Source organism: Rhipicephalus sanguineus, chromosome 3 (assembly GCF_013339695.2).
Source record: "Rhipicephalus sanguineus isolate Rsan-2018 chromosome 3, BIME_Rsan_1.4, whole genome shotgun sequence".
NCBI lineage: Eukaryota > Metazoa > Arthropoda > Arachnida > Ixodida > Ixodidae > Rhipicephalus > Rhipicephalus sanguineus.
Genome location: NC_051178.1, coordinates 60,852,664 through 60,879,021, shown reverse-complemented (window position 1 = coordinate 60,879,021; position 26,358 = coordinate 60,852,664). Strand labels below are relative to the sequence as shown.

The 26,358-nt window shown below is 45.7% G+C and overlaps 2 protein-coding genes across 2 annotated transcripts in view; both read left to right on the top strand.

Moving 5' to 3' along the window:
- LOC119386668 (male-specific histamine-binding salivary protein) overlaps positions 1-14,341 on the top strand; it is a 28,827-nt gene extending 14,486 nt beyond the window's left edge. The window contains exons 3-5 of the mRNA XM_037653962.2: positions 12,922-13,004; positions 14,041-14,124; positions 14,214-14,341. Of these exons, the coding sequence (XP_037509890.1) occupies positions 12,922-13,004; positions 14,041-14,124; positions 14,214-14,341 (295 nt within the window). The remainder of the gene's footprint in view (positions 1-12,921; positions 13,005-14,040; positions 14,125-14,213) is intronic.
- Positions 14,342-17,913: 3,572 nt separating this feature from the next.
- The window catches only part of LOC119385508 (cytochrome P450 3A6-like), a 33,444-nt gene continuing 24,999 nt past the window's right edge, over positions 17,914-26,358 (top strand). Inside the window, exon 1 of the mRNA XM_037652928.1 lies at positions 17,914-18,093. Coding sequence (XP_037508856.1) covers positions 17,914-18,093 — 180 coding nt within the window. The remainder of the gene's footprint in view (positions 18,094-26,358) is intronic.

Sequence of the window (26,358 nt, the reverse complement as noted above, 5' to 3'; positions counted from 1 at the left end):
CATTCATAACTACGTATAAACAGTTGATTGAATCGTTTAAACAAAAGTGAGACATATTTGTGTTTTTATGAGGATTTATATTGTTGAACTTTCGGTGACATGAAAATGAAAATAAAGATCCACAGTGCCACACTATCTGTTCCAGAAAAGCCTCAAACCCTCAACGTACGTTCAAAACTGCCATGTAGCAGCAGCGTGACAAGTGCACTGAGCCGATAGAGTTGTGGCTTTTTGACGGCCATCGACTGCATGTCCTTTCAAAAGTGCCCGAGTGGAACAGTTGTTATTTATGAACAGCAAACCTAGGACCCGAATGGTGTCAAGGTGCGTTAGGAATGTCCCATGTACTTGCAATTTGCGACAAAAGAAATGAGGCACACATTTCCACGAAGAAAATCAGTTACTGCCTGTCTTCATAAAACATTAATGCATTAGTGCTATGCAGAGGCTACAATACAAACCGCATTGCATCCACATTGAGTAAATGTACCTGATTCAATGAAATGAATGAAGTAGTGCTTGGTAGTGCAAGCAGAGACAGGAAGAAAGATTCCTGGCCTGTATTGTTTCAGTTTGGGCTACTGTGTACATCTTCTCATCTAGAAAGCTATCCCAATTACAGATCTCGTTTCAACCATTTGATTCAGTCTTGCCTGTTATTCAAAATGCTGAGCTGCTGTCGAAAGGACGGTGGTAATGAGATTAAACTGGGGCAGATAACATTTATTAATACGCTTTTCTTGCCAGAACCATGAATGATTCCTATGACTTATCCAGTATTGCAGCATCTGTGATCTCTTTATGCTTGCACCACTTGCTGTAAGCATTGCCAGTTTCATACCTGTCGTCATATTGCGAGTGCTAGAAGCCTAAATTCCATTGGCACTACTTGGCATGTCACAGTGACAAGCAACGAAATGGATGGTCGCATGACCAGATCACTCATTTCTCTTGCTAGATTGCTCAATTGGAGAGATCTATAATACGTCCCTCATTGCCCAGAATTTCTGAGAAACCAGTCAGTAGCACCAAGCTGGAATAGTACATCAGTAACATACTACTGGTTGTCACACGGAAGGAGCGAACGGCCAAAAAAAAAATAAATATGCTTAAATTGTTAGAGCACATGTCATGCCAGCATTCGTGCATATTTGCTGCCTTCATACTGGCAGCATTGAACAGCTGTCACTCTCGTGCGATTCAACTTCTAGGTGAGAGCTAACTCCATCGTGTCGCTTATTGCTTTTTTCACAAAATTGCTTATGTGGCTTTTATACTTGATGATCAACATGAATGCATAACTCCTGAATATCGTCTCACTTCTGTTTTGTCTCTCTCTTTTCTATGCAGGCAAGTTCAGATGAGCTTACTGAGGACAATGTTGGGCTCGAAGATGAACCATATCTGCAGGATGAATTTGCTATAACAGTCAGCAAGGTCCATGGTAATTCGGAATGTAGTCAAGAGGCTCCTGAGGATGTTGAAGTCGAGAACCGAGATGCTGACCGCTCTGATTGTGTGGCAAGAAATTCAGCAGTAATGCTTCCTGGCCTCTCTGTAAGTAGATTGCAAGCTTGTGCTTGTGTGAGTCGTAATTCAATAAAAATGTGCTTACTGTATTACAACCACTGATAGCTCATATTTGAAGGTGCGAGATCAGAAGGTTCCTTGTAAAGCACCAATTATGTCAGATATTGGTGATGGAGTACTGACTCAGACTTTAGAAGTTTTTTGTATTCTTGCGCTTAATAAAATAGGTGGTCAAGAACACTAACAAGTTTATTGGGGTTGCTTGGAATGCATTTAGTACATTTTCAATGCCACTTCCTTAAAAAAACATTTGTGGTGTTTCATATCGAGCTGGTGGTTATGTGTAAACACAGTGTGACGTAGGTCTCAGTCATGTGAGGACAGCAACACTTGATGTTCTTGCAGCCCTCTGTAGTTTCGGAAAGGGCCTTTGGAAGGCAACGAATGAGAATTGTGGCTTTTGTATTACAGCATCCCATGTCTCGATGACATTCTGCCATCAAGATACATCAGGCATTTCATGCCGCTTTCTAAAAGTGTCTTCATGCTGCTCAAGGAAACTGTCGAGGAGTCTGAGGCATTTATTGCTCAGAGATTGTTAAAGAGGTTTGTTCAAGAGGTTTCCATGCTGTATGGTGCAGCCGCTCAGACCATATTATTGTTATGCCAGGAATTATCAGTCAGCAGTATTTTTTACCCTTCATGTACAGTATCGAGCATCCACCAGCACATGTAGGGCAGTGTTTGCTGCATGAAAGCAGCATGGCTTCACCGTGTGTTCTTGTAAATCGAGGGGGAACATTCATGTAGCAAAAATGCCGAATCTTTTCGAACGTGACTAAAAGATGTGTGCCATATTCTTCTAGTGTACGAGACGTGTTTCTCCAAAGTTCATATGATGCACCTTGTCCAACAGTTTGATATGATAGGTTAGAATGTAGTTTTCCTTTTCTTTCTTTCATCGGTGAGCATGTCTTTTTTTCAGTGCACTTGTTATTAATCCCCCTGCTGCATGCCTAGGCATGCAGCAGGGTGTTCTGTTTTTTGTTAATTACTCAAGTGCCTCATGCGCCAAATAATTACTCAATACTTGGTGAGGGTCTTGTGATAGTAAGGCAGAGAATATGCAGAAATATTTTTTCGTTTAACCTTGATCTGACACCCGAAAGTAACTACTCTGATTGACGATATAGGACTCATACACGATTTTTAAAAGGAAGATTCAGTCACACTTACTATCTACCATAGGCGTGCGCAGGGTTCCCCTTCAGGGGGGCGAAGGTTCGTCCCCCCCCCGATGGCAGTGCCCCCCTCCCTATTATGTCAATGTGTGGGGCTGACTTTGCACCCCCCCTCTTAGGTAAATAGGGGGGGCAGCCCCCCCCCCCGCCCTCCTGTGCGCACACCTATGCTATCTACATAAACATATTCACCGTCATCATAATCATTGTTTTGTATCTCTAAAGTATTTGTTTTCTTTGTTTTTTTAATTTTTGAAACCTTATGCATTGAAATCTTACGTTTCGTCATGTAATGTCACATTCATGTTTGTTTATTTTCTCAAACATTGTTTCATTGTTGGTCACATATATGCCTTACTGATGTCATCGCCTGGGCCAAATCACTCATCTATTTGCTTTCTTATACACATGTGACCTGCACGCAGCAACTAACATGCTTATTTCATTATTGACTGTTAATTTTTTACACTGAGCATTTTGTCATTTTGGAGAGATTTAGGTTTTCAGGGGGCAGGCGCCTTGTCAGGCTTTTATACCTTTTCGCCGGTTCCCTAGGCAAATTGTACCTTTCTTTGTTTTGCTTTTTTCCCGAAATAAACCTCAACTTCACCTTGCTTGTCTAACCGCCCTTGTCGTATGACATTTGTAGTATTGGCATTTTGCACGAAAAATATGTATATGCAGAAAACAAACTACAGTTGCAACCGTCCCTTAACAACAAACATGTGAAACATTCTTTTGATGCTATTTGCTGATGCTATTTCTGCCTGTCAGTGAACTTATATTTCTGTGCTTGGTTGCCACATTGAGAAGTGATATGTCCAGTACTGGCAGCTGGCTCGTTGTGCACTTCCTTCTTTGGTCTCTACCCTTTTAAGGACAGAGGCCATAAGAACAATATCTCATAATTTTTAGTGGGTTTACTTAAGCTGGTTTTGGCTTTCCATTTCAAATGTGCATTTCCAATGTTCCTATGCGAGTACAGCATAATTTCAAAATTTTGTAGCAGATATAATCAAACACTTTATGGCACAACGTTCTGGGATTGCTGAAATTTCAAACGTATAGCCGTGTTACTTTGATTATTTTGCATTCTTTTTTTATTGGACATTGATGTACATGCATGTATGCCTACTGCAGTTCACCATGTCTGTATAGTGGAATTAGAAGTACAAAAACTTGTTCTGTGCTGATGCGTTGAATAAATGCAAATGTGACATCGCTTTCTTTCTCTTTTTATGGGTTCCCCATCAACTACTGTCAGCTTTGCAATGCATGAGTGTGCATGAAGTCTATGCAGTTCTCTTACCATGGTGTCTTGTACCATGTACCGTGAGGTTTCTAAGTTTGTGTGTGCATATATATGTGTATATATATCTATATACATAAATATTTATTTAGGTAAATAGCTAGATGAATTAGTGAGAGGCATGGTAGAGATCTACAAGGTACTCAAAAAGCGTCTAACACAATATTTTCTGTACGCATATGCAGGCGTAAGGCTTACCTAATTTAACCTGTACACCAGTTGTGACATCAGAACGAACAATTCCATAGTTCGTCTAGACGGCACAGAACCGTATACAGTCGATCAGTGGCATTATCCTCTTGTGTATGGAATGGAACGTATGTTTTGTTCTTTGCATAGATGGCAAGGTCTTCTGCTCTCTTTTTTTATTACAATTTCACTTTGGTGCTAGTGTGATAGCAGGGCCGGGTGAAGATAATAGCGTTGTCATACTGTCGATATCGTTCATTGCGCTTAGTGAAATTTTATTTTATTAGGATAACGTTTACATGCCCAAGTTTGTGACTGCATACTTGATAATACTAAGTGCAAAAGGTTGGGTGAATGACTGCATTTCCCACCAGAACACACCATACTACGTTCGCACCCCACTAGAACACGTTCCACCAGAACACACCACACTGGGTCCGCGTTCCCACCAGGACACACCACACTGGGTCGATTCTCACACCAGAACACATCCCACCAGAACACGTTCCACCAGAACACACCACACTGGGTCCGCGTTCCCACCAGGACACACCACACTGGGTCGATTCTCACACCAGTACACATCCCACCAGAACACGTCCCACCAGAACACACCACGATGGGTCGATTTTCCCACCAGAACACAGCACACCAGGCTGGTGTATCCGCCAGAACACACCAGTGTGTTCTGGTGTTAACACCAAAACACACCAGAACACGCCAAACACACTCTGGTGGGTTTTTCAACTGGGTTTCAAACGTATAGCCGTGTTACTTTGATTATTTTGCATTCTTTTTTATTGGACATTGATGTACATGCATGTATGCCTACTGCAGTTCACCATGTCTGTATAGTGGAATTAGAAGTACAAAAACTTGTTCTGTGCTGATGCGTTGAATAAATGCAAATGTGACATCGCTTTCTTTCTTTTTATGGGTTCCCCATCAACTACTGTGAGCTTTGCAATGCATGAGTGTGCATGAAGTCTATGCAGTTCTCTTACCATGGTGTCTTGTACCATGTACCGTGAGGTTTCTAAGTTTGTGTGTGCATATATATATGTGTATATATATATATATACATAAATATTTATTTAGGTAAATAGCTAGATGAATTAGTGAGAGGCATGGTAGAGATCTACAAGGTACTCAAAAAGCGTCTAACACAAATATTTTCTGTACCGCACATATGCAGGCGTAAGGCTTACCTAATTTAACCTGTACACCAGTTGTGACATCAGAACGAACAATTCCATAGTTCGTCTGCACGGCACAGAACCGTATACAGTCGATCAGTGGCATTATCCTCTTGTGTATGGAATGGAACATATGTTTTGTTCTTTGCGTAGATGGCAAGGTCTTCTGCTCTCTTTTTTAATATTACAATTTCACTTTGGTGCTAGTGTGATAGCAGGGCCGGGTGAAGATAATAGCGTTGTCATACTGTCGATATCGTTCATTGCGTTTAGTGAAATTTTATTTTAATAGGATAACGTTTACATGCCCAAGTTTGTGACTGCATGCTTGATAATGCTAAGTGCAAAAGGTTGGGTGAATGACTGCATTTCCCACCAGAACACACCATACTAGGTTCGCACCCCACTAGAACACGTTCCACCAGAACACACCACACTGGGTCCGCGTTCCCACCAGGACACACCACACTGGGTCGATTCTCACACCAGAACACATCCCACCAGAACACGTCCCACCAGAACACACCACGATGGGTCGATTTTCCCACCAGAACACAGCACACCAGGCTGGTGTATCCACCAGAACACACCAGTGTGTTCTGGTGTTAACACCAAAACACACCAGAACACGCCAAACACACTCTGGTGGGTTTTTCAACTGGGGGAAAGGCATATATTACAAGAGTTGGACATCACGTACCACCGACAGCACGGTGACAAGGCGGACATACCTAAGGGGATAAGAGAGAAGATACAAGTCACCCCGGTGCGAAGAAACATGAACCCGATTCACAACCCAGGTCGCAGAAAAGCCAGAGCTACACTTCTATTGAAAGCATACTGCACCGATAAGAACGCGCGTTTCACTGACGCCGCGTGCTATCCGAACGGACGAGGGTTCGCTATCGTCGTGATCAACACAAAGAAAACAACGCACGCAGCTAGTGTCAAGACACGACACCCGGAGGTAGCTGAAGAAATGGTCATTGCTCTGGCCATAATTGACGCTGACACTCAGACTGTACTCAGTGACTCGCGCACAGCTGTACGGAATTTCGCTAAGGGTAGGATTTCGACCGAAGCCCTTCGTATACTCGCGAATGCGGGCCGTGTTTCTCAGGCTACCTTGATCTGGTTTCCCGGCCATATGGGTGAAGTCTGCCCGCACTTCCCCAACCTTAACGAGGCAGTGCACTCCGCCGCACGCGACGCAACAACCCGTGCGGGAGGAGCTGGCCTTGTCGAAGAGTTCGCAGACCGGGATCGACTTACGGGGTACAACGAACTGACCAAGACCTTCGACTTGGCCCGGCGATGCTACCCTCCGCCTCGTGGCAATCTATTCAGAGCTCAAGCGGTTACCTGGAGGCAGCTGCAAACTAACACTTACCCTAATTCACTGCTATATCACCGAATATACCCCGAGATCTATAACACCAGCATCTGTAATGTCTTCCAGACAGACACAGCTACGCTTAAGCATATGCTCTGGGAATGCGAGGCTAAAGCCAAACATATTAATCCCGATGCTCTCTCGGCGAGGTGGGAAGCCGCTCTGCGCAGCTCCAAGCTTGCCGACCAACTCTGGGCAGTCCAGCAGGCCCGTGAAGCGGCGGAGAGGCAAGGCCTTGACGTTCCGACATGGGAGACCTGAGCCCGGGCCGTTAATCTGCCGGACAAACAATAAAGTTCTTTCATCCATCATCCATTCATTAAAGTAAATCAGCAAGGACTAATTTACGAAGCACGCTGTGGTATCCGCCCCTGATATATATCACCACCTGCACCTGAACATAAGTACACCAGCGTCTTCGTCTTTAGCAACAGTGAAAGTGCCTTTTGAAGCCTTGAGTTGGAATGCCGGAACGCACCGCAATAGACCATGCTTCCGCGGCGCGGCAGTGCAGGTCCGCTTTACTGGCATTTAGATTAACTAAGTGCAGTATAGCATTAAACCATAGCATATAGTATTAGTATAGTTAACACAAAGCCCTGGAGCGGTACACGTATGATTACTGGAATGCAAAAAGACGCATAACCACCATAGAAAGGACACAAAACGAAGCAAAAAAAATTCATTTCGTATTCTTTCTGTTGTGGTTAGGCTTTTTTTTGTACTCCAGTAAGCATGCACCAAGTAGCCCAGCAAGAAGTATTACTAGCTTATCTTACTAGCTGAAGGGTCATACGTGCGATATCAGTGTTTAAGAGGCACAACTCACGCTGCAGTGTTCCGAGTGGGGATGATTGAGTTAATACCCAAATGTAGCACAAGTTGTGAGAGGCAGTCATAGTGGAGAGCTTTGGCATAATTTCGACCATATGAGACTGTTTAATGAGCATTTAATGTTCGCTATATTAGTCTTATAAGATTAGCCTCCATTGACATGCGGTCGTCACGCTCGGAATCAGACCAATACTCGCCCCTGAGCAGAAAAACCTTGCATCCACTCAGCTATCTCGACAGGTCGCCGAGGTTTGGCCCAATCATCTGTTCAGGGGTTAATACGGAAATAACTTAAAAGCTCGTGAATTTGGGCTTCGCGGGACCGGAAAAACTATCCGAATTAACCAAATGCCGAAATATTTGAAATATAAAGAAAACAATAAATAAATGTCCGTTATACATCAATGCACCTTCATTTTCTTCAGCAATACGCTAATTCATTAACTATTTTGCATAAGAGCAGTGCAAAAGCCGCAATTGTCGTCATTTGCGAATTCGCTCACAATGTGAAAGCGGGTGAAGACCTCCGTGTCCTAATCCGAAAGGTGCCCTGAACCCATACCTTATCATGCACCAACAACGCGACTGTGGATGGCGACCACGCCTTTCTGAAAGCCCGCGGCCGTGTGGGCTGTCCGTCAACACCGTTTTCGTTCGCTTGCGTCGGACATTTGCGGCACTTCACACTCGACGCGCTCCGAGTATCGTCCGAATTAGTCGGGTAGCGGCCAAATACGTCCCAATTAACGAGAGTTTGGTGCTATTAAACAATGCATGTGCTGGCCAGTGCCAGCGGACACGCCCGAATGATCCGATTTATGAACGCAAGGTATTAGCGAGTGTCGAATTAACCAGCTTTCACTGTAATCTGTTGACATCACTCGTGCTCTCGTTACCTTTCACTCAAGGCAACAAAATACCTTGCCTCATGGTGCTCACAACCTAAACTCACATATTTACCCTTGACTGATTTTCCGTTTTGCTTTCGTATGAAGCGTTTTATATCATATTCTACCAATGAATATTCACGTTTCGTGCGTTATTTTTACCTTTGTCAATAGCAGATGCACCATTACCACTGCTTATAGCTGTGAAAGCGCGCTAAAATATAAATTACTTCAACAGGCATGACTTACGTAGATGACAAGCATCTTGGAACGGCTTACGGCGGGCCTTAGCCTCCTGGATTAACCTTCACAATGTCTCCCTATCAACAATTACGAGTCGGAAACTAAGAATGGAGCGTCACGTTGTCTAGTGCTTTGGGAGTGTGTAGTGCACTACAGCTTCGATGTTTACCAATATTATCGAATATCACCTCAGCAGTTCGGCGCATTTCCCGGTCTCTTTCGTACAGAGGCCTGAAGCGTTGCTTACTTCACACGAAGTATGCGTCAGTATTTGAGACCATAGCCAGTGGGAGGTTCCTCATTTTGGTTCAGATATTCTCGAAAATGAAAGATGCTTTTATTGAGCATGTACTCAGCTTATTAGAATTAATTTTTTGAAGTGACTACAGCGATTGGTGCCCGTCACTTTGGCGCCCGTCACAACGTTTATGGGCACTATCTGGCGGTGCAGGAAGTGGCCATGAAGAACCTATAAGTGGAACCCGTTAAACACACTCGCCATTCGACATTAGGCCGGACTAGTACCCCATCTTGATGAGGAGCTCGGCATTACCACCTTTCCTGTACAACACATTACGAAGAATTCGCCCAGAAATAGTGCATTTTACGTTAGCCTCCGAGTGCTTTCTTTGTAGTGTTCGTTCGCTTATTTTCGTTATACGAGTGCAGCGTCATACAATTCGTGCTATTTTTTATATACGCATTCAAATATATACCTCAGAAAGATAAGTGTCTCAAGGAGTTGCGCCACGGCATTCGCACTTGGTTGGTGTTTCCATTATAGTCCTTCGAGCTACCTTTCACTTTTTTCTTTTTTTTATTTCCGACATTACGTGGACCCATCGCCGACCACTCCGACTTCGGAGGTAGTGACGCTGGCCAATTAGTTAGCTCCGGATGACGCAATCTCACCTTACGTTGCCTCCCCAGTGGAACGAGTAAACCCCTGAAGCCCAACTAATGCGCCTTCACAGTTGCGGACTTGGTGTAGGAAGCCCCATAATATAGGAAGTTCCAAGCTTTCATATGTATGAGAATTACAATTTCAATATGTACGCCCTAATATAGCGCACTGCCCGTGAAAAGTCATATTGCCATGTTTTTCGTGGTGCTGTTACCGCTCCCACTTTTTCTTTTTAAAGACGACAGTCTTTCTTGTGATACTTGAACGCAGAAATATTGGTCTGTCTGTTAGTCACACGATTCAGCCACCCGGCCAAAGTTTAACCAATTGCTGGACGCCCAGCTATCTTGAACTAGTAGCTGAGTTCATATTTGTGAACACTGTTGATCAAAAAGCAAATATTATGCTTATCTGAGGCGGAACATCAATACGTCAGTATTAGGGGGTGTGTTCCTTTACTAGAAAATACATAGATACGTAATTCTAAAGACCCTAGTATTTCTAAGGCTGCGCTGAAAATGTGACGTTATGCACGAAAAAGCCTTCTGCCGACAATATCCTGCTGCCACCTGGCAGTGTGCCTGAGTTCTGCACAAGCTCATGTTTCCCGACGCCACTGCCAGATGGCAGTGGCTACGCTCTCCCTAAGCGCACTACTCCGGGCTTAGATGGGGTTCCCGTCAGCCTCATTAACGAACTCGGACATAAAACTAAAGAAGCACTGCTGAAAGCCGTAGAAAAGTGCTTACAGGAGAGGGAAATACCAGACAGTTGGCGAAAAAGTAGAATGAACTTAATCTATAAAGGCAAGGGAGAAAATGATAACATTCGCTCGTATAGACCGCTAACCATTACATCGGTGCTATACAGGCTGGCGATGCAGGCAGTAAAATTAAAAATAGAAGCGTGGGTAGAACAAAACAATATTTTGGGAGAACTTCAGAATGGATTTCGAATTGACAGGCGGTTAGACGATAATCTGTTTGTTCTTACCCAGTGTATAGAAATATCGAAAATAGAAAACAGGCTCTTATACGTAGCTTATCTAGATATTACCGGGGCGTATGACAACGTTAATCCGGAAATTTTGTGGGATATACTGAACGAAGTGGGCATAGGTGACGACTGTATACAGCTTTTGAGGGAAATATACCGAGAAAATACAGTTTGTATAGAATGGGAAGGAATAAGTAGCAAGGACAGCGTTGAAATTAGCAAGGGGCTGAGACAGGGATGTCCTTTGTCCCCGCTGTTATTCATGCTGTACATGGTGAGGATGGAAAAAGCGCTAGAAGGTAGCAACATTGGATTTAATTTGTCACACAAGCAGGTCGGCACGATGGTTGAGCAGAAGCTTCCAGGTCTATTTTATGCTGATGATATTGTCTTATTTGATGACAGTCAAGATGATATACAGCGACTGGCAGATATATGCGGAAGGGAATGTGAGGCTCTAGGACTAGGATTTAGTGCAACAAAATGTGGATTGATGGTATTCAATGATCACGAAGACCATGTGGTCTTTATACAGGGCCAAAAAATACCGAGGGTAAGCGAGTACAAGTACGTCGGAGTATGGGTAAATGAGGGGGATAGATATATGGAGGTACAAGAGAAAGCATCGGTAGCAAAGGGAAAGAGGAATGCTGCAATTATGAAGCACAGAGCTTTATGGGGATACAATAGGTACGAGGTGCTTCGAGGGCTGTGGAAGGGTGTGATGGTCCCGGGGCTTACATTTGGGAACTCAGTAGTGTGCATGAAGTCAGAGGTACAATCCGGAATGGATGTAAATCAAAGGACGGTGGGCCGCCTCGCGTTGGGCGCTCACGGGAAGACGACAAATGAGGCTGTAAAGGGTGATATGGGATGGACAGGCTTTGAAGTGAGGGAAGCTCAGAGCAAAATGAGATTCGAAGAGAGGCTGAGGAAAATGAAGAACAGTAGATGGGCAGAGAAGGTTTTCAGGTATTTGTATAGAAAAAGCGTTGACACGCAGTGGAGAAAAAGAACTAGGAGGCTCACCAGTAATATACGGCTAGCAGTGCGGGCGATATGGCAACAAGGAACATTAAGCGGAAGGTCAGAGAGGCGGAGAGGACTTATTGGATGGCAGCGATGGAAAAGAAGCCGGCTCTGAGTAACTACCGAAAGGGAAAAAACGAAATAAGGAGGGAAAGGTTTTATGATAATTCAAGGGGAAGCGCTTACTGTTTGAAGCAAGGTCGGGCTGCCTTAGAACGCGTAGTTATAAAGCGAGATTCAGTAACGAAGAAGAACAATGTACATGCTGCGGGGGAACTAAGGAAACGATGGAACATGTACTGATTGAATGTGGCGATATTCACCCAGGTATACGTGTGGGCACGAGTCTACATGAAGCCTTGGGTTTTAGGGACAACAATGGAAAGCTGCACACGTCCGCGATAGAAATAAGTAAGAGACGGTTAGAGTATTGGTGGCAGAAAAGTAGAGATAAAGAACAAAAAATAAATAATGGGGGAAAAATAAGGTCATTCTGCCTTAAGAGGCAGAGAGATGGACCGTGAATTTATATTGTTTTGGTATAATAACATAGATTTAATCAATGTAGATAAGGTATTAGGCCAACATGAAACAAGGAAGCTTTTTTTTTTCTTCGAGCCTGGTGGCACACATGTCACCGCCCCGTTTTAAAGGGGACGCTCATAGCATCCATCCATCCTAAATGGTACGAGAACAGCATCACGGGTGGCCGTGGATGAGACCAGGACTCATGTAGTACGGCCGGCAGAAGACTATCGTCTTTCGACGACATTTGCAGCGAAGCACGCAGATACGCGGTTAATTTTTTTTTTTTGTCTTCGTCCTTTTTATTTCTGGGGCTGTGAACTAGTCAAGCTGTTTTATACAGAGTTTTTTTTTTTTTTGCAGGGTCCTTTCCTCTGTAAGCGAGAAAGAAAAATAAACTTGACTTGACTTGACTTGACTTGATGGCGGCACCCATACAGTGGTGCTGCTATAGTGACGGGCACCGTCACCGTAGTGAGTGCCTAACTTTTTACATGCACGGGGACGACGAAAACTAATTCTTCAAGGCATCCTCGGCGTGAATTTTATACTGAAGGAATCGACATGTCACTGCTTTTGTCCTCATAACTGGAGGGCCATTCAGAAAAGCTGCTGTATGATTTGCGTATTTGTCTCTTTCACCAGGAGCACGCGAACAGCCTACGCGTGGGCGTACCCATCTGAGGGCTATACTGTACCGAATGTGATTCAAGCGTCAGACTCAAAAGGTGAGGACACCTAGTATAACAGAACTGACATCAGCTGTTAGAGGCTAACTGTTGCCGCATTGTGGGCATTCAAGAAAATTCCGCATTATTAGCTGCTCATTATAGACGAACTTCAACGGAAGTCGCCTTGCCGATTTTGGAAAATACCGAATTAGGACTCATGGTTCCCCGGCATGATTACGAAACTATGGTGGCACCCGTGGTTGATGGCGGTGGGCTGCAGCACAGAGAAGGACGTGCTACTTCTGCACACGGGATAACAGACCACTATAAATGGCTGTTTAAAAGCTGCCAAAGAAATGTGAACATTACTAGCTCTCTTTCTTCCCCAAGATGATTTCCGACATGTGTACTTCGAATTTGTAAAAAAAAAGCAGAGTAGAAGTTGCGTGCAGTTTCCATTTAAAGTATATTCTCTTCGGTGTCTTGGGTGATGGTGAGCTTGGGTCTGGCCAACGCCAGACGCTTGGAAGAACGTTGGGTACGTGCCCAGGTGGGAACACGCAGCGGCCTTCGCACGGGTAATCCGCCGGCCGCCACTCCCACGCCCTGGACACTTTCTGGACTTCACCACGTTCAGCCCACGTCTTCTCGTTATGGGCTTCAGCATCCGTGGCTGCGTGAAGGGTGCCCGCGTGGAGGGTGCCCATTGATTGAGAGGGTCCTGAGTATGCTCACGCGCTGTATCTCCACATCTTCTTCGCCGATTTTTCACCAACGGTGCTCGCATCCGCAGTTTCTGCCGTCGTCCACCTCGTCCTTGAATGTGCGCCTTGTTCACATTCGCGCACTTTTTCAAACGCGCACTTCACTTATCACAGATAGATAGATAGATAGATAGATAGATAGATAGATAGATAGATAGATAGATAGATAGATAGATAGATAGATAGATAGATAGATAGATAGATAGATAGATAGATAGATAGATAGATAGATAGATAGATAGATAGATAGATAGATAGATAGATAGATAGATAGCATTCTGTCGACCTTCATGAATGTTGCATTGCATTTTTTCTGTTTTCCCATTTAGAAAAGTTGTTTTCTCTGGAGTTCCCAGTGGCTTTCTCGGAGTACGATAACTGTGACATTCTGAGGGTACCTCACCGTGGCAACGGTACGTACTGAGCGCTTACTTGGTTAATAAAAGTGTACGGCCATTTTTTGCATTCAAGCCTCAAACGCATTTTCTTGTGTTTCTTTCAGCGTGCGAACTTTGGGCAAAGGAGGGCAAAATACACCTGATCAAGTCTCTCTGTTTTTACGTTTTCCACCTTCTGTGTGGACCAGAAAAGTATTTCGTCTACGACAGAGACCTTTGCCGCTCAGAATAAAAACTTGGTATTTGTAACTAAGATGAACGTTTCATGTTTTTTTGCAATCAGTTAGCACTTTAAAAAAGGACTCACGAAACGAGCGCGAACTAACACCTGCCGCAGTTGTTACTTCTTTGTGTTTGAGCAGCGCGCTCCTTTCGCAAACGCGGCCGCTGTAGCGAGCGATTCCTGACATTCGTGCACTCTGTAACTCCATCGGAAGCTTTCCGGTGAAAGCACAAGACGAACAAACTGCCCTCATCCCGTGAGAAGCGCGCGCGCGCTGGCCACTACTACCTGTCTAGGGCAAAGTGCACGTGATAGCGGAGCGCCCGCATCGCAACGAGCGGTGCGACTACCTTTAAAGGGACACGGAAGCACTTTAAAAACAAAAACAAGGTTATCGTGTCACGTTAAGTAAATTCGTGCGGCGAACTCAAAAATCAAGTAGAAGATTCGCATAAACGTACGCAAATTACTTTATTTTGCCGAAAACGAGCAACAGGCGCCTCGGGCGGCATTGCGAGTCTCGCCGCCGCCTGCGATTGGCCGAAGCTCCGTGACATCATTGACGGTATCGTGGAGACAGCTGAAGGCACATACCAGCAAGCGATGCCGTGGTTTTTTTGTTCTTTTTTTTTTGAAATCGGAGTGTAGTTGCTGTTATGGCGTACTCTGACAGTCATAACGATTTTACTGTACATCCGTACATTTTCGAGCCGGTCGCCACAGTAAGAGCGACGACCCAAGATGCTGCCAGCTCCGATAATGCTGCACAAAAAAGCGTGTCCCAACCGGTAATCTTCACCCGCGTCGAAAACATGGACTGGTACGTACAAGATGCATGTTAGTGCTTAATTTCACTGCAGTAAACTGACAGAAATGATACGTTCAGCCATAGATATTAAATCCAATAACGAGCAGCAGCATTGGCACTCGCTTTTAGCCGCGTATTGGCAGGGTCCACACTGCGCGCGCACATCGTGCGACAACATCAGCTGTTCCTGAATTTCAGTGCTCAAAGTGCAGCGTTGTTGATGCAGTCAGTATCACACTTCGCAGCGGGCAAGAAGCATATGATGAGTCAGTGTCCTATCGCGAGAGAAAAAACAAAGAAGTCATATGAGAGCCGCTCTTTGCCGCAGTGGTGACGTGTGTTCCGAACTGCGTTGCAATCTTGCGCATAGATAGTTTGGCTCATATATTGCAGTTCTGTTTACAGCGTCGTCGCTTTTTTCGAATTCTGGCCAGTACTACATTGATGGGGTGTTAAAATGCAAGTGGTATATTAGCTGCGTCCTAAGTATGCGGCTATCGTGTAGCGTACCCGATTTCGAGACCTTATCGGAAGCCATGTCAAAGCGTGTAACAAGGGCGCCTCTTACATCCTGGGCGAAGGCCCTTTCAGGTGCGGAAACACAGAAGGAACCGCGTCGCTGTTCAGTCGCACAGACTTGATCGTCAATCCCGGTGACTGCATCAGAGACGGGCTTCGTACGTAGTCGCTGTGACGGAAGTGCTTAGAGCACAGCACACCTGCTCTCGTAGGTTTTAAGTCTCTTCTTTTAACCCCAGTGGCCCATTTTGCAGCCATCTTCTGATTCCGATGAAATTTATGAAAATGGACCTCATCGCAACCGGAAGTGTTGTAGCAGCCGTATGCAGCGCAGCACTGCGGCATCACGAATCTGCTCCAACCCCAACAAACACAACTAGTGAATGTCGGACAGCAAAAATCGAAACAAGAGAACAGTGCAATGGCAAGAAATTCCTGCAAACTGTCACAACTGATTCTGCGCTAAGCAGCAGGTCGCAGCAGAAACAAGGAACAAACCGAAGCAAAGAGGCACAAGGACCCTGGTCGTTCCTGTCGATGACGTCACCTCTCCCCGTCTCTCTCTCTGCCGTCCTACTCCCCTGCGCTCCGCGCACGCCAGGGGGCGTTCCCTTAGCCAAGGTTTGCTCGGTTATAGCACCGTTGTTTAATCGAACATCGCGAAAACAACCTTCCCAGACATGTTGTAAGAGGTCGCAGATACCGAGTTTGCAATAAATTCGCGAATTCAAAATCGCTTTAGTGTCCCTTTAAAGCGCGCCCTCCGCGCCATCTCGCTGGTAATGCAGAGAAGAAATAAATTCAGCGTTTCTGCAACTTGCATTAGCTCTAAAAAATTTGTCCCCTTATTTTCACTAAATGTGAGCAATCAATGTTTTTCTGTGAGTTTCCGGATAAAATAGCACAAGCGGGGCAAAGAGAGAGACACGGAAAGCTTAAGTTAAATGCAGGGGGGCTAACCAGAAGAAAATTATCCGGTTTGCAAAAAACGCAAGTAAGCCAATGTATTGTAAACGGGAACTGCTTGCCGAGTGACGGAGGCCAGACAATATTGTCGATTATCCGTGCGAACATTTTACTGAACTTTATGCTGTCTATCACAACGCATACAATTGTTGTCGGAGGAAGAAGCCAACCGCAATCCCGTAAAGAAACGGCGTCTGTATAAAGGAGGGCTACAGTCATGCCGCACACCTGAATATGGCTGTATACACCTATATGATCTTAAACGTCATTTCCATAATCAACTATATATCTTTGAGAAGGGGCCACGTTTTGTTCCGACAAAATATTCCCTCTTGAAGCGTTCTGAACTCACTTTAAAACTTTCGATTTTACAGCGCTTCTCGTCTTTCGCAACGCAATCATGTTTACTAACAAACGCGCGATTGACCGAGTGGCCGTCATCCTTACTTTAAAGCGATGCAGTTTTACAGCTTTGGATTGAGGTCTCCTGGCCACTCGAGGCACGTGCCCTGGATGCAAGGCGAGATCTCTGAGAAGCCACTCGCTTCTCTTCCGGCTGCACACCCCTACCAGATCCTGCAAAGTTGCGCCGCCCCAATTTATTCCAGCTGCGGGACACTTTCTTTGTGAAATTGTGGAGCGCTTTCACTTTCTCCGGGTCTCGCACGTGCCTCGGCGCTGTTCCCATCTGGTCGGCCGAGGCGAATTGCGAGCCGACATCGCGCTTCTTCAATTCAACAAGGTATCGTTGCTGCACTGTGGAACGAAGACGGGCCCGCGAAGCAGGCAGTTTCGACCATCAAAACTTTGTGACACATCACAGTGAGTCAGTTTCTATAAGGTAATATTCAACTCAGGCGCCTATTTTACCTTTCAGTACTCTCTGCAACTGCGCCACTTGTATTGACGCGGTAAATCGCAGCACACTTTGTTATATAAATTAAAGAGATCTTTAAAGTGTCTCACCCGTTCACTAACTTACGAATCCGCTAGTCAGTTATTGATTGCCTTTAGGTATTACTCCATTATTTATTGTGCAACTTCAAGGACAAAAAATGTGCTACAGAAAGTTCGGAGCTGATCTTTGCGAAGCAGCATCTTTCGACGATGAAGATCAACCCTATGAAGATTAAACAGCCAAAAATAAAAGCAGAGGCACTTATTCACTGACAACGTAAAACTGCCCAACCAGCGTTTTTCTTTCTTATCTTTGTTTGTCATGAATGTATGTACTGTCATGAATGAATGTACTGACCTCTTTTTGCTGCTCAGAGTCGGAATATCAACAATGGAAGGCATGTGGGACCTGGTGAGCACCGCCTTGGTCGCACTTACGGTGATGGTCGCCACGTCCTGGGTCATTTGGCGCCGACGGCAGCACAGTCTCTTCTCTCAGCTCGGATACGCGGGCCCTCCGCCGGATCTCGTGTGGGGCAGCTGGAAGCAACTGCAGAAGGACCGAATACCGGTGCGTTCAGTCGCGGCACGTTATTCGCGTCACCTGAAAATGTCCAGCTTCAATAATAACGCATTTGACACAAGTAATGAGGCCTAATCGCTGCAAGAGCGTGATGCAAGTAAAACCGCGGCTTTTGCTTGACTGGCGGAAATCGGATAATGAAAACATCGACGTCACTCATGGACATCTTTTAAGGGCCTGAAAGCTACTCACATCAACGTTTCAGTTCTGACGGTAATCATAATCAAAACTCACAGCCCAAGGAAAATTATTGGTGTGCGCTTTCAGTAGTTGTGAACGCATCTGTCTGCAGGCCTCACGTTTTGTGTATGAATCAATCCCACCTCCGTAATAAGTACCTCGTTATTTATCGTTATCAATTCCTAACTTCCGCATATTGTTATTAGAAGTATAAGCTCTCCTGCAAAACTCAGTTATGATAAAACCATTTACCTCAATTCCTATAGCAAACGAATTTTGAGCGCCTTTTCCGAAATATCCCTCATAAATGTGGAATAATGGCTTCAGTAGCTTCTTGACCCACATTTTTCGACTAGCGCACTCATAACTCCCATTGCGACGATTACGTCGCACTTATCTGAGGAGGTATTCACACTCGCCCAATGATATAACGACCTCATAGGAATTTAAAGCTTAGTAATAGATATTGTGCATTGTTATCGGACAGGCTTCTGTTAAATAGCATTTCGACATCATCAGCAGAGCAGTCTTATTCCATCAGTCTACAGGATCGATATTCCAGCACGCGTATTACAAGTAAATCTCCAAACATAATTAAAGAGAGCGAGCACGAAAATTTTATTCCTTAGGCTGTAGTGATAAACTGTCACCCATCACTTAAGAGGCTTGATGAGAACGCACTAAGTGGTACACGCGTGATACTCACTACATATTACGCTGCCCAAGTTCGCGTCACGCATACGAGTAAATACTGCTGAGGAACAATTTCGACGCAACCTCTCATACTGCTCATGATGATTATTCTAACACATAGGCAGTGATTTTTTTTAAACTTCGCGCATTCTACATGATAAATGTGATGCTATGTGCGAACAATCGTAGTTTTCCAGCAGCGTTTGACCTTTATAGGGCTATAGACTCCTTTTGTTTGAGTGTTTGCTTGCATATTTGTCTGTTTCTTTGTTCTTTGCCACTCCGCTTTCACGTGCTATTTCCGTGAGCTGCGCTGACATGCGGTCCTCCTATTCTGTCTCCTAAGACCAAGTTCTTCTAGTGTTTTTTTCTTTCATCAGAATGACCAACAACGCAGTGAACGATGACTGGTCGCCAAGCGAACGACCTCCTCTCTCTGGCGCTCATCGCTCTGTAATATAAAAGAGGATCGCTAGCGATTGTCATCACTCGCTTTGGTCAGATACCATTATCATGGAAAACCATTAAATGTCGACTTCATGGGTCGTCGGAGCTGTGGGTGGCGAAAATCTCCGTTTCAATTTCCAAGGACAATGGACCTGTACAAGAGAGAGAGATTCTTGAGTTGGGAAAGTGGGGGAAGAGTGGGGGTAAGTGACGCAGTAACTGTGTCTCAGGCCAGGACACCACAACCGCGACACTTGATAGGAATGGCGAGAAAAGTAAGGAGATTTTAAAGTGGAGGAGTAGGCCTGGAGGAGTCAGACACATCACTGGGAGGAGATGAAAAAGAGGAAAGAAAACACACACACACACACGGAAGTTCCGTCAGTTGCAGGCTTGGTCGGCGTAGTTCAGAGACGGTCGGCTGGTTGCGCGGCCTCGATGAAGTTGAGGACCGCGCGCAGCCCAAGGCGCACCCGATGGGCTGATCCTACCGGGTGGAGAATGTCATCCACGGTGGCAGACGACAGTCCCAGCTGCTTGAAGGCACGCGCGAGCGCTTCGCGTTGGGTGGAGAGGGCGGAGCAATAAAGGAAGAGATGCGCCACGGTCTACCTCTCTCCGCAGTCACTGCAGAAGGGCGAGGGCGCACAGCCGAGGTGGTGCCGGCGCTCAGTAGGCCAGACGGAACCTGTCCACAGCGTAAGGAGGAGCGAGCGCTCTTTCCTGGTCAGCATGTTTTCCGATAGAATAGAGGTCGAGAGCCGGCGGCCGTGCGCTCGTCGGGGTGGTTGCGGACGAGCTCTCGCCGAAGATTTCGGCGCGCTGAGTCCACAGAGTCCGCGCACGTTGTCAGTGGGACCGCTGTGTCTTGTGCTGTCTTTGCCAGGTCATCAGCAGCCTCGTTCCCTGCGATGCCAACGTGAGACGGTATCCATTGGAGAGCCACGTTGCATCCGTGTTCGCGCAGACTGTGGAGACCACGCCACACGTCGTGCGAGTGGGGGGGCGGGGGGGGGGGGGGGGGTCGCGGTCCTCTTTGGCGAGCTGGCGGAGGGTAGACCTCGAGTCGATGGTGATTGCCGCGCGTGTGACTTGCGGTGTTTCACGGATGAGGTGGGCAGCAAGGTGTATTCCTACCAGGTCAGCCATGGTGGAGGAGGCGCGGTAGGCGAGCCGGCATGGGCGCTTCAATAACATCCGTGGTGCCGTGCAGGCAGCGGCCGCAGAACTGTACCCAAGCACGGAGGCATCAGTGAAAAACTGTGTCCCTCCATCAAGGTCCTGGTCCATTTTGGCGGCAGCTTCCTCTGCGATAGCACAGGCCGGTGTGTTGCGTTTCGAGCGCACGCCCGGGAGCTCAGAGCCGAGAGGGAGCGGCACTCTTTGGTGAGGGGGGCCATGGGGGAATCTCGGGCGCGGAGTCCACGACGATAGAGTCAAACGTGTCGAATATTGTTACGAGACGCGAGTTTGGCAGTGCCCGCAAGTGATGCAGGATGGCGGCCCCATCCGGTGCACGATGGAGGCGCTCGAGGTGGTAGAGCGCGAGTAGTTCGCCTATGAGTGACGCCGGCCAGGCGCTTGTCTCCTCGAGCGTGGCAGCCATTCTCGAACCTCGCGGGAGTCCGCGACACATGCGGAGAACTCGGCGATGGTCAGCGTCGACGGCACTCCACTGAATGGGGCGAAGGCTGCACAGAGGAAGCGCGTAACGCACCTTGGACATTGCCATGTCCCCATAGATGTCCATCGCGAAGGAGGCGGGGCATCCGGCTCCTCGCGCGACTATCCGTCAGACCGCACCCTCGACACGGCGCGTTTCAGGTCGCACACGGCTCACCTCCAAGTTCTACTTTAGTCTGTGGTCTATGGTGATACCAAGATAGCGGACGTGAGTTTTCCAGGGCAGCGGAACACCGTGGAATGTGATGGGGCGGTTTGTACGCCGTTCACTGGCACGCGGGTGGACAAGGGGTGCTTCGGTTTTTTCGGCCGAGATGCGCAGTTTTATGCCGTCCAGAAACTCGGCAACGGCCTCGAGAGTGCTCTGGAGGCACTTACGCACGGTGGCGAGGCAGTGGGTCAGGCCGTGCACGTACAGGGCGATGTTGTCCGCGTAGATGACGGTGCGCACAGCAAACTCGTTGTGTTCCGGAGCGCACTCGAGGAGCGGTGCAAGAGCCAGGTTAAAAAGGAACGGGCTCAGCACGCTTCCTTGTGGCACTCCGGTGGCGACAGGGCGGAGCGTACTGGTCGCCTTCCCCATTCTGACAGTCAGTGAGCGGTCGATGAGGAAGGCCTCTATGTAGCGTGAATTAGTGCCTGCGCTGCAAACGGGTTTCAACCTTTTAGGGAGTTTCGGGCTCGACGCATAACGTACATCCTAAAGATAAAACGCAAAACTACCTTCAAAAGGAGGTTTTTTTTACATCCTTTGTTAAGGGAGTGATTCGACGGAACTAACAGCGTCTTTAGGAGGTAAATCTGTGTTTTTATTTAACTCATTCTGAGGGCTTGAATTGGAAGTTTTTCTGGTTCTTTTGAGAGATTTTAAAGCCTCCTTTTGGAGGTAAATATGGTGTTTTTGTTTAATCCATTTTTGGGGACTTGAACAGAGCGCATTGAGAGTTCTTCTGCTTCTTTTGAGAGCTTTTAAAGCCTCCATTTTATACGAGGCCGTATAGCGGTTGCGAAATGAAAAAAAAAATCCATATTTATCCTTATTTTAGGCACCATATTACGTTGACCGGACAATTTCCGCTACTGTACATCACTAGGACATAATAGAAAATGCACATCAAAGTATTTGTGCACAACCATGACATTTGCATACAAGTACGCACGACTCAAGAATCGAACTCACGACTACACGCACCGAGAGCAAACACTATAACTATTACTCTACAGCGCCACCACTTGCTTGCGTACTTTTTTCGTGGGCTTATATATGTACCAATGTATGTACAAAGCGACTGGTTACCCGTCAGGGCAACTTCGAACTTCTGGTCTTGTACCATCGGCGTGTGTTTGCGCTTGCGTAAGGAATACATAATTTGTGGGGTGTCATGCAGGCCGAGCCGACGTAAACACCCTCGGTTTTGAATTGTTCGGTTCACCGTGTCGTGCCACTGTAAAATCATAAACGCGTGCCCTTTTGAGGTGTGCTTCTCCATATATCGTAAATGCTTCGTTTGCGCTAAATTCGTGAATACCAGCGCGACAAAGGTGTCTCCAGATGAGCGAACGTATCTGCATTCCATGAGCGTATGATGTTGAGCAATTATCGTTATTTCTGCAGCCGCGAACTGCGCGCGTCCAGATGCGGCAGCGTGTTCTGAGCGGTTCGAAGACCGCCTGCGTTCTCATATAAAAGCTACACACGCAGATGCTCGACTTACAAGAACACTGTAACGCGCCTACATTAAGTGCATTTAATGCGCGCCTACTGTCGCGAGCTGCACGCAGGGACAGCAGCGCGCTCTGAGCAGCTCAACGATAATCTGTTTCCGCAATTAGCGCTTATTCGCAATGCACTCTTCAGCGCGGCATACAGTGCTTCTCTATAGCTCATATTCAGTATTTAGTTGCTTTCATACTCGAAGACTACTTACTATCTTACTCATTAATCTTTTTGTTAAGCATCACACCTCCGCGTTAAAGCGAATACCCGACGCTTGCCCCAAGGTCAAGCAAAACCTCCCCAAATTTACCAGTGACAGCTCCTCCGCAAAATAAAAAAGTTAATGTGCTTGCACTTCTCTCCTGTGAATGCCCATGTGTACTTGGCCCTCCTCTAGCACGGATGATGTAGTAAGAATTATGAAATAGGCATTACGGCCTTCCTGAATGTAACAGCGGTTATTCAGAAAATAATGGTTATTTTAAATTACTAGTATGGTATTTTCACAGCAGCAGACAGGTTGGCTTGTTCGCAAATATGAAGTTCACACCCATAACACAGAAGCATGAGGACTGCAGCAAATATGCAAGAAAACCGGAAAAACTCTATCATATGTGTACTCCTTCGACCACCTGCTCATTATGTTAAAGTTTATTTATACAACAGGCACCTTCAAATATGCTACTATGAATGAAAGATCACCCAATCTACTTTAGAACACTGTGATTTCTGCCTAACTTTCCGTTGCCTATCTGTCCTTTACAGTGTGTCATAATGCGCGAATCATCTATTCAACTTGTTTGGTAATAAAACACAAGCAGTTATATTGAGCAGACAGTGTTTCAGCAATTTCTTTTGCATGCAGAAGTTCATTTCTATGCACAAGTAGTCATACTTCAATTTATACAAGGACCAGTGGTTGCAGTATTTTATTGGAATCAAAACAGTACCAGTCTCATGTCAATGCAAGGATATATATATTTCTATCGTGGTGCACGCCACCTACTCCCAATACTGACCACGTGGAACAACATATACAGTTAAACCTGAGCACTATACATAATGCACAACAGTGAAGCAACGTGAAAATAGGGTATAAAATCATATCATTATGCACACTGACATGTGCACTTCACCGTGACAGTATGTAAGTACAATCCAAAGAAATGGCATACCCGAGAAACTTGGTGTCAGCCTACACATGAAGGCCATTAAATTAGTACAGAAGGCTAGCATCACTTTTGAGAAATATGCAACCGTGAAGACAGGCAGGTTGTACGGCTTTTGTTGCGTTAGTTTGTCATATGGCATCAAAACATGTCACACATGATTGTGCAGTTAAGTTTGCTGCAGAAAAGTCCAACATAGACATGTGGTGTTGACTGTAGGTCCACTTACCAAAATTCATAAAAGCATCCAACAATGCCCACAAAATGACAAGGTAGTCCTCGTATACTGCTGCACATATTTACTCACAGATATCTGAAAACCATCGTAAATTTCTGTACGTGTGCTTGCGAACTTGTCGGCATAATCACATGACTGCTATATACCAGTACTTCTATTATGGATAATAAGTACAGCTATGTTTCAATGTTTTCATGCCGCCCAGGGTCATCTGCAACTCAAAGGTTCTGCATGATTAATTCCTCACTTTATGGCTGATGCATATTTACCCCATTGAAATATAATCCAAGTATCATAAGGAACTTCGAATTTCGCAATCACATGGAGTGAACAAAAGTTTCGTATATATAGTGACTGGTGGCTTTGCACATTAGATATTAGGACTTGATATGCCATGAGGGCGAATAAAAATTGACCACACAAGTATAGAGGCTGTACCACAGCCGGGACTTAAGTTCATAGTTAAACAAAACGCGAAAACAAAACCACAACACATAGAAATGAAGGGGACAGGACGACGCACTGCTAATAACTGAAGTTTAACACGTGTTTGGCTTTTAAATGCGAAGCATTTCTTAGCGAACTTCTGCGACTTTGAGCGTATCTATCTATCTATCTATCTATCTATCTATCTATCTATCTATCTATCTATCTATCTATCTATCTATCTATCTATCTATCTATCTATCTATCTAGCCGCCTACGACTTTGTGCTCTCCTGGTCGCTTGGTTCATCGAATGTGCACCAAAATTGGTATGGCGTAACATGACTGTATGACGAACATAAATGAGAAGTCATAACATGAAAATCATGACACGCATGTCATGTACAGCATGATTTACATGTTACACTCATGGTGCGCTGGCGGCCGTTTCGCTAGTTTGATATACACCAAAATCGGTATCATGCGACGTGACTGTGTGACGAACATAAATAACACGAGTTAACATGAAAATCATGACACGCATGTCATGCACAGTATGACTTACGTGCCACGCTCATGGTGCGCTGGCGGCCGTTCGCTAGCTTGATCTACCCCGAAATCGGTATTGTGCGACGTGACTGTATGACGAACATAAAAACTCGAGTTAACATGAAAATCATGACACGCATGTCATGCACAGCATGACTTACATGCCACGCTCATGGAGCGCTGGCGGCAGTTTCGCTAGCTTGATATACACCAAAATTGGTATCTTGTGACGTGACTGTGTAATGAACATAAACAACACGAGTTAACATGAAAATCATGACACGCATGTCATGTAGAGCATGACTTACGTGCCACGCTCATGGAGCGCTGGCGGCAGTTTCGCTAGCTTGATCTACCCCTAAATTGGTATTGCGCGACGTGACTGTGTGACGAACATAAAAAACTCGAGTTAACATGAAAATCTTGACACGCATGTCATGTACAGCATGACTTCCGTGCCACGCTAATGGAGCGCTGGCGGCCGTTTCGCTAGCTTGATCTGCCCCTAAATTGGTATTGCGCGACGTGACTGTGTAACGAACATAAATAACACGAGTTAAAATAACAATCATGACACGCATGTCATGTACAGCATGACTTACATGCCACGCTCATGGAGCGCTGGCGGCCATTTCGCTAGCTTGATCTACCCCTAAATTGGTATTGCGCGACGTGACTGTGTAACGAACATAAATAACACGAGTTAAAATAACAATCATGACACGCATGTCATGTACAGCATGACTTACATGCACGCTCATGGAGCGCTGGCGGCCATTTCGCTAGCTTGATCTACCCCTAAATTGGTATTGCGCGACGTGACTGTGTGACGAACATAAAAAACTCGAGTTAACATGAAAATCATGACACGCATGTCATGTACAGCATGACTTCCGTGCCACGCTCATGGAGCGCTGGCGGCCGTTTCGCTAGCTTGATATACCACGAAATTGGTATTGTGCGACGTGAGTGCGTGACGAACACAAAAACACGAGTTAACATGACAATCATGACACGCATGTCATGTACAGCATGACTTACGTGCCACGCTCATGGAGCGCTGGCAGCGGTTTCGCTAGATTTATATACACCAAAATTGGTATCTTGTTACGTGACTGTGTAACGAACACAAATAACACGAGTTAACATGAA